Source organism: Pezoporus wallicus, unplaced genomic scaffold, assembly GCF_028554395.1.
Source record: "Pezoporus wallicus isolate ANWC-B61680 ecotype Strahan unplaced genomic scaffold, APGP_CSIRO_Pwel_v1 contig_360, whole genome shotgun sequence".
NCBI lineage: Eukaryota > Metazoa > Chordata > Aves > Psittaciformes > Psittacidae > Pezoporus > Pezoporus wallicus.
Genome location: NW_026640059.1, coordinates 1,065,133 through 1,073,707, shown reverse-complemented (window position 1 = coordinate 1,073,707; position 8,575 = coordinate 1,065,133). Strand labels below are relative to the sequence as shown.

Below are 8,575 nucleotides of genomic sequence, written 5' to 3'. Positions count from 1 at the left end.
GATATAGATGTCAGGGAAATAAGGAAAATAAGACTAAAGGTAAATGCTGTGATTTCACAGGTTCAGAATTCTGGGAGATACAGCCTTGTTCTACATTTCAGTTTGAAGGAAAAAATTAGTTTTAGGAGCAGTACACACAGACCTGAAAGAAACAGAGTTTAAATAAATTAAAACTATTGTTGTAATTTCAGGCAGGTCTATACAAACTTACTTACTGTTCTATGTAACCTTGGCAAATAACTTGGCATCACTTGAAAGCCAAAGGAGAAAAAATAAACATACTCAAGGTTGCAAGATGATTTTTTTTTATTTTGTTTTTCAGACAAACATATTCTTGACTGCCTCATTGCCAATAAGATACTACAGCAAGTGTTATAGTATTTTTTTAATTGACTTTGAGATATTTGCTGGACAAATATCAGTGTTAATCTCAGACACTTAAATTTACCCAGTATTGTTCAGTTCACATCGAATTCTGATCTCCAATTCAGGTCACCCTGAACTTTCAGGGTAAAGATGCCTGGTATCTCTGCTTCAGGTCAGGTTCATACTTGTAATCTCTTTTCAAAACTGGAGAAGCAAAGAGGCAGATACACCCATTGGACTACTTGGTATTTTTTTTTTATAACTATTTTTAAGGTTTTGCACATTACAAAAAGATATTTTAGTCCAATGCTTCAGCCATGACTCGTAGATAAAGGTTAGACATATTACACTGCTAGAACTGGTTGCACTGCTATATGGAGACTAAATTATAAGTGGAATATAAGACAGCCAGAACTGAGCACAGCAGCTTTAAAACTCACATATTTTTCACGTTTAGGAGGATGAGTCCAAGTACTTGTTGGCTTTGCAAGGTATTCAGAGCAGAAGAAAATGGGATCAGTTCTAAGTAAGTACCAATGAGCTATTTATGTTCTGCAGTATGTGCAGCTGAATAGGACAGACAAAAATATCAAAATTCAGAGTGGAAGTTTACTTTGCAAGCTTAAAAACATGCAAGAAAGTGCAACATCTTCACAACTACCCCTGGTGATCACCTTCATATATCCAATTCCTTTATAGGACAGGAAGTGCCAAGTGTCATTTCCCTAGTGGTAGAAAGGTACATTTCAGTGGAAACCTCTTTTATATTAAATAGTATAAGCCTAAACTAATCCTTGGATTAAGTCCAGATTTGGGCCTGTGAAGAATTTGTAAGACAAGTATTTTGGGTCAATAGTTTAGAAGAATTCAGACTGTTGGCAAAGTCTGAAGACATGTGGTGGATAAGACACATGCCCAGGTTCCTCCTGCAAGTCCTTAGCTGCCACCAACCTCAGTGAAGGCCAATCATAGCTGGAACTTTTGGTCAGCGTGTCACATCAGGGTGATGAAATGCTTCCATCCAACATGCGGTGTCCTCCACAGCAATACCGAGGTGTGTTTGATGACTCCCAAAACTGCTGTTTGCATGAGGTTAAGTGGCAGAAATCTAGACAGCATGGCATTTCCAAAAGTGCCTCCTGAACTAGGACTTCTCTCCCACGCAGCAGCAGCCAGGAGAGCCCCTCGCACTGGAGAGGGTATAATAAATGAATGGTAGCTCCCACAAGACCCTACAACAGCCTTTGTTATATACATTTGTTTTACATTTTCCCAATTTTAAAAATTAAGGAAAAAAGTAAAAAGGTTTTTCTGTGTCAGTTGCCTCACCAGGCAGCACTCTTTCTACTTCACAGATTAATGGTAAAGACAAATCATAATCAGAAATAGAAATACAATAGCCCCACTGATTATGCTTAGTAAGACAGAAAAGATTGTCATTTATTCTGCATACAAGTGTTATTGCTGACAGAAATGAAAAAATGTTTGCATCAGTAATAGTGAATATGACTCAGAAGCGGCTCTTAAGGCAAAAATCATTCAAAGAAATAAAGATTCTCACTCCTCATAACAACATGCTTCAGGATTTTATATACAGAAGAGGCTGATAGCCCATGGGAAGGAAAAAAACAGTATCTTTTACTGGCAAGAGCTACTAGAGATTTATGGATACCAGAAGCTGATAGTGGCAAAATTTCTCTTACAATATATTTCTCTGACCAGGTCAGACTGATCAGGAAAGCCTGACAAAACAATCAGTGAGTCCCAGCATGTACTCTTTCAGAGAAACAGAGAATTTTATCAAATTAAAAATAAATGGGTGCTCACCAATTAAAAAAGCTACAAAGCTTCTAATGGCTAATGTGCAGCAGAAATCTATGAAGCATCATGCAGCACTCACACCAAAGCCAGTTTTGCTTTTAACTAAAATTTTACAAAATGTTCTGTGATACTGAGCTGCTGTTGTCAAAACTGTAGCTCATATGAAAACAAAATACTTAATGTAAGAGGGATATCCTCCTAGGTTTGTCTGACGCATAATGGAAAGCACCCACTGGAATATATCCCTTGTGTTTTCTTCTACTAATATAAGCATAAGCATTTTTTCCAAGTTACCAGCATCAATGTCCTATAACTGCAACACTTAAAAATCAGTTGGTGTAAATGGAGTTACGTGCACTTAAATGGAGCTATTGGCAGTCAGACATTTGTTTTTCCTTAAATTGTTTAGTCTCTCACCTCACTACTTCCATACTCTTTCCCAGAATCAGGCAGGAGACTCCTACAAGTTTATGAAATTATTGTTTAAGAATAGCAAACATGAAAGAAAGAAATCTGATTTTAATCACCACCAAGAACTGTCTAGATTAGTAACAATGTGTCATACTATACTGTAAACAACTGGAGAGAAATAGAAGTCCCTTACAACTAAGATTGCACTAACTTTTCATTATTTACCTCATGTTCAGAGCTTATATTCAGCTCTCAGCTGATCAGTCAATTTAGTTGTCAAAGGCCTGTAAATATTACTATAAGATCTTGAGCCCTTTAAGACTTTGCTACTAAATACAAACACCAACATTTCATAAAGTATATATAATGATTCCTGTCCCAAAGAGGCTCCCACCTAGAAATCTAGTACTTTCCTTGTGCTTCTCCTAAGCACAATTTAAATAAGCAAATGCCATATCTGGAAGAACTGCACGAGAGTACCTTGAGATGGAACTACATTTGTTACAGCAAAGAGAATATTTGATTCAGCATAATAAGATCTAGGATGTTCAGAAAAACCTTTTTAAATATAAGTTTTATACAGATCTTATTTAAACTAGAGACAGATTTTCAATAATGTAATTTCAGTTAATTTTTTATGCATTGAACCATAGCTAATCCTACAATAATCTCCTTTTTTCTAAAGGGTGTCTTTGGAGGAAGTGCTGCAATGGTCCCAGTCTTTTGAAAAGCTGGTAACAAGTAAATGTAAGTAATTGTATGTTTGTTTCCCAGACAGATTACTGAAAAAGTTCTCACGAAGCAAAATCAGTAACTCATGCGGTATAATGTATGCTGGTTTATATGCAACTAATGAAAACCAACGTTGTGTGACATGCTTAGTATGCATCAAACTGAAAATAAATGTAGCTTGCTGTAAATGTTTTCCCAAACTTGCCATTTCTGCAAGGACACGTAGTTCTTTTAAAGACACATAATAGGGGCAGGTTTACCTGCCATATTCCTGCTTAGAACACTGTATAGCAATATATATTAGAAGAAAATGAAAGAAAAGTTGACTTGGAAAATCCTGTGTACGGCAAAGACACGATACCTAATGGCACATCTATATAACATTATGCCCTGGAAGATAAATCAGACCCTCATCTCAGGTATGGGAAGAACTGTAGCTGCAGTAGCAAATCTGAACTTTCTCACTCCAGCATCCCCCTTCCTTATTCAGGGCTCAGAGCACTCCCACATTTCTCATAAATTTCTTGCCGCAAAACATCGCTACTGAACTACTTTTTTAAAAAACTCTGATGAGAAACTCATGTACAGAGTTACAGCACAAGCCTCTAAAGATTATTCCTAAGGACTGGCATAATTTTCAAACTGCAAACAAAGAGCAAGAAGATTTTCAGAATTTGCACATTCTGTGTGTAAAGAAAAAAAGAAAAAGATCTTCCCATTTCAATCTTTACCAGTAAACAATCTAATATGTTTATATATAATATATCTAATATACATATAATATATAAATATAAATATAACAGTTTTCAGATAAAGCACAGTGAGAAGCCGCACAACAGAAAACACTTAAAAGACAAAATTATAGCACAAGTAGGCAGGGATACAAGCAATCACCCTTTCTGCCAGATGACAGGCAGTGTCTGGAAACATGAAAGCCCGGAGTGCTGCACTAGTAAGAAAGCTTTCTTTAAATAAAATCCTGATAGCTTCCAGCAGTACGTGGATGCTGTCCTTCATTCACTGCACTTAGATGGCGCTATTACTTGATTTTGAATTCATCCAAATGCTTAACAAGAGTCAGAAAGTGCGAAAGTGCACTCAAGTGAAAAGCCAGAAACTCTAAAGCCAATGGATTTTCAGCTCACTATGAAAAGTAAGTGAAGTATTTGCCTATCTTAGGCTTCAGTCTCAAAGCACATCTTTGTACTGCAAGTACCATTCTTGCACAACTGCTAGCACTGAGTGAAGCTTCATAAATGTTCTTCTGGCTAGAAGCATTTTAATGACTCTATTACCTAATTCTGTACAAAGCAAGTCTAATGACACTTCAGGAATTTAATCTTCACCAAGATCTCACTGATTTCTGCAGGCAAACTCCATTGTCAGGTGTTTCAAAGACAACCTCAGGTTCAGAACCACTTATTTGCTAAAGACAGTATTATTTTAACTGCTTTACTTCACTCTGTTACAGCAGCAAGAAAAGTTTTTTTTTTTTTTGCTAATTGTTTTTTCTCCAAGTTCTTACACCAAGAAAAGCATGTCTTATCAGTCAAATCATGATTATTTGATAATACTTAGGTATCTTCTGTAGAAAACTGGAACTGGAATTTAAAAATACTAGTCAGTCTGAATATATTTGATAATGTTCACAGAGACCATGAAGAATAAAGTTTTCTGTGCTCTGTCTCTGCATAGTGAAATGCCATTGAAGCTAAAGGGAGCTCTGCATGTGCAGGAAAATGCAGTGCTGAGGTATAGGGCTTCAGGGTGAGTTAGAGTGTTTAATTCCCCACTTTAACATAATCTATTAAGAATATTTATAGATGTACAATCAAGAAATATACTGCATTGTAAACATCCCTGTTGCCTTCAAAGGACTCTAAAGGTAATGCATATGTAGCGGTACATAAATTTGGCTTCTGAAATATTTACAGATGGGCCTGTGATTTACAAGACCTACTTGAAGACAGAGCACAGTGATGAAAATATGGAATTCTGGCTTGCTTGCGAAGCTTTTAAGAAGATCACATCACAGAGGAAAAGGATTTCCAGGGCCAGGAAACTTTTTACAAGTTACATTCAGCCCCAGGCTCCCAAAGAGGTGACGTAATAACACATGCACTTTATCTCCTCAAATAAAAATACCTGATGTGTAATGTTGCTTACAAATGCCTAGCACCTCTGGTATCCAGGGAGTGAAAACACTTCTTGTATTACTGATAGTGAAAACTGTAGCAATGCATCCTCCCAAAACATTTGAACCCAGAATTTTAATACTTGCATTCACATTTTGACAATAGGTAAATCTTTCAACTCTACCCACCAAAGATACAAGGAAAAGGCACAGCTAGATTAATAACCAAGTTCTTGGATCTGTTCTAATCTTTTCAGCATCTGATCCAGCAGCCATTGACATCACTCCAATAGCTTTTGCATCATGCCATTGTTACAGGTATATATAACTCTGATCTTTGTAAGAGTAAATCTAAATGGACAAAGTAAAAACTCCACCCAATGCTGTCCCCTTTGTAAAATGGGCTAAAATAAAGGTTCCAAGACAGAATTGTTTTCTGCTTCCAACAATACAAGATTTAGGGAAAACAGAGAAGATCTATATACAAAACGTTTGAGGGTGATTTTATTTTCCTGACAAGTGATTATACAGACAAGGGTCTCTCCTGCACAATCAGTCATGCTTTGTGACCTTTAACTATTCCAGCTTATTACTTTCCTTGCAAAAAATAAGCTCAATCTGGCTTTACTGTTGCTGCCTCTGGCAGACTGAACATAACTGAAAAATCAGGCTGGTTTATGCATGACAATAAAATTATTATAGAATCTCAAAATGCAGCTTCCCTGTTGACACTGAAGGGAAGCCAAAACCAACTCAGCTGCATCCTCAGATGCTGGCTGAGAGCAATTGCTGTTTTAAATGACTAAACCATTCCCACTAATACAAAACTTAAAGAAATCTGAAAGTTCCCTCTGCTGGTTTTAAGTGCCAATGGGCAAGAAAATGCATTTTTAGTGATTTTCTGCTGTATTTTATTTTTAGTGTGTGCAGCTATAGGAAACTCAGCGAGATATTTGCATTTTCAAAAAAATAAATGTCAGTATTGTCAACTACAAAATTCATCAATCAAACATACAGGCTTAAATTAGGACATTTAAAAAAAGATGTGCAATTTTTCCTCCCCCCTAAAATAGTATGTATTTGGATCTTGCTTAACTTCCTTAAGGCTTGAAGTCTAGGGCCCATTTTCTGCACAGGAGCAAAGCAATGACTTTACCACTACTCTCAACCTCCACTGATCACAATAGTCAGGTTTAAGATGGCTTTTCCATTAACAATGTGGGACAACCTGGGAAATTCAGACAGCTCCCATGCTTCTTGTCCCCAAGGGAGCAAGCTACCCATCCAGCTACTACCATACCTCTTACTACATCAAACAACAAAAGAAGAGCAAATTGGGCAACTAATAAGATGGAGTTTTCTGGCAGTATAAGGAGAAATCCACTCTGCTAGAATCAATGTTTTTCGTTAGGTGCTGATTTAAAATTAAAGGGTATATGAAAAGATGTAAATAAAAGGCAGTTAATAAAAGTCCTCTGAATTCAATCTTCCTTACCTTTCCTTTGCATATATTCAGTGATACTTGAGTAATGTTGTTTTCTGTTTCAGATTAACATTGACAGTCCTGCGAGGAAAGCAATTATAAGGAATATTCAAGAGCCAACACAGTCCTGTTTTGAAGAAGCACAGAGAATAATTTACATGCACATGGAAAGAGATTCTTATCCACGATTTCTTGAATCAAAGTTCTACCAAAACCTCAAACACAGCCTTCAAAATAATGGCAGCAATTCAGTGGAAAATTAAATAGAAAGGTTGAAAATTTAGAAAGGTTTTCTGTGGCATATAAATATTAAAATTTTAAAGCAGACAGAAGAAATTAGACAGTGGAAAAATATTACTACTAATCTGCTCAACTGTTTTGTTTATGTTAGAATTGATGAGGCACTGTCTTTCCTCTTCCCTTTATTTCCCCATGGAACAGTTCTGATTTTGTTTTCTTCTCCCATCAATGAAACCCTAAAAGCTAGTGAAAACTAAGTATAAAGAAGTTTCAGCTGAAAAGGATTGCCTAAGGGTTTAGTCTTTTACTGATATTTACAGCTCTAATAACATTTTCAGCATTCCTTTTTGGAGAGGCCTGAAATAAAAGAATGATTTTGCTGCTAGAAAATGCATGTTTGTCCTCACATAGCACAGAAGAAAAAACATCCGCATTGCTGCATTGACTTTTTTGTTGTTTTATTCTTGTGTTCTTCTAAAGTAATAGGTGATACATTATGAAGTACAGCTATTTGCTTAATCTTAAACTATGAAGTGTAGTATTCATACAGAGTAGAGTTGATTTTATGCTGAATTATGATGTGCAATATAATCTAAAGAGATACTTGGTCTATGGTATACTACAATACTACCAGTGTATCCTGAATTTATCTCCAGTGATAAGACTCATTAGTAATTTGTCTTTTTTTTTCTGGGCATACCAAAATGTATTTCTTTCCCTTCAGTCACCCTAGTAATTAGATACAAGCAAGCCTGATGTTTGAACATCATACTGTAAGACAAACAGGGCTCTTTCTCTCATGCATAAACTGTAAAAGACAACTTACTGATTCATTGAACAAGTATTGAAGTAACCTGGTTTACATTCAAAAACCAATCTGATTCCTCAAGTCTCATTAAAACTGGAATCATTTAATTCTTTTAATGTACATCATCATAGACACTAAAAGCCATAGATATAAGAGACCTTTCTAGCATACTCTCAAACTGCATTATTCCAATGAGCACAAAGAGCAAGTAATTCTGACATCAGCCACAAACTCTGATAGCATCACACCGATCCTCTAGAATGATTTCACAGGAGAAATGAGGTATTCGTTCACTTGGATACATTTATTTAACTGAGATTACTTCAATCATGTTGCTAGTTTATGCTTCTAAATTACTTTAAGTTGTAACTTGTCTGCCTAGTTTTAAAAGGCAATTTTTGTGACAATGTTATTGTCTCACCTCTGTTAGGAAAGCCTAGTCTTTCTATGGAAAACTCACACCTGTTCATTGTGCCATTCACTTAACCACAGTAAGTTTTTTGGTCTTCCTGAGAACTTCCCATGATTTTTCAAAGTGAATGTCTAAGCCTTTTCCTTAAAGGCAACCATGAAGACACTC

At 36.1% G+C, this 8,575-nt stretch overlaps 1 protein-coding gene across 1 annotated transcript; it reads left to right on the top strand.

The window, feature by feature from the left end:
- The first annotated feature begins 823 nt into the window (after nucleotides 1-823).
- On the top strand, nucleotides 824-7,255 carry RGS13 (regulator of G protein signaling 13). Its single transcript, XM_057417196.1, has 4 exons — nucleotides 824-892; nucleotides 3,284-3,345; nucleotides 5,265-5,431; nucleotides 7,013-7,255. Exons 1-4 carry the CDS (start codon nucleotides 828-830, stop codon nucleotides 7,208-7,210), a joined length of 492 nt encoding a protein of 163 aa, XP_057273179.1. The 5' UTR covers nucleotides 824-827; the 3' UTR covers nucleotides 7,211-7,255.
- Nucleotides 7,256-8,575: the final 1,320 nt, after the last annotated feature.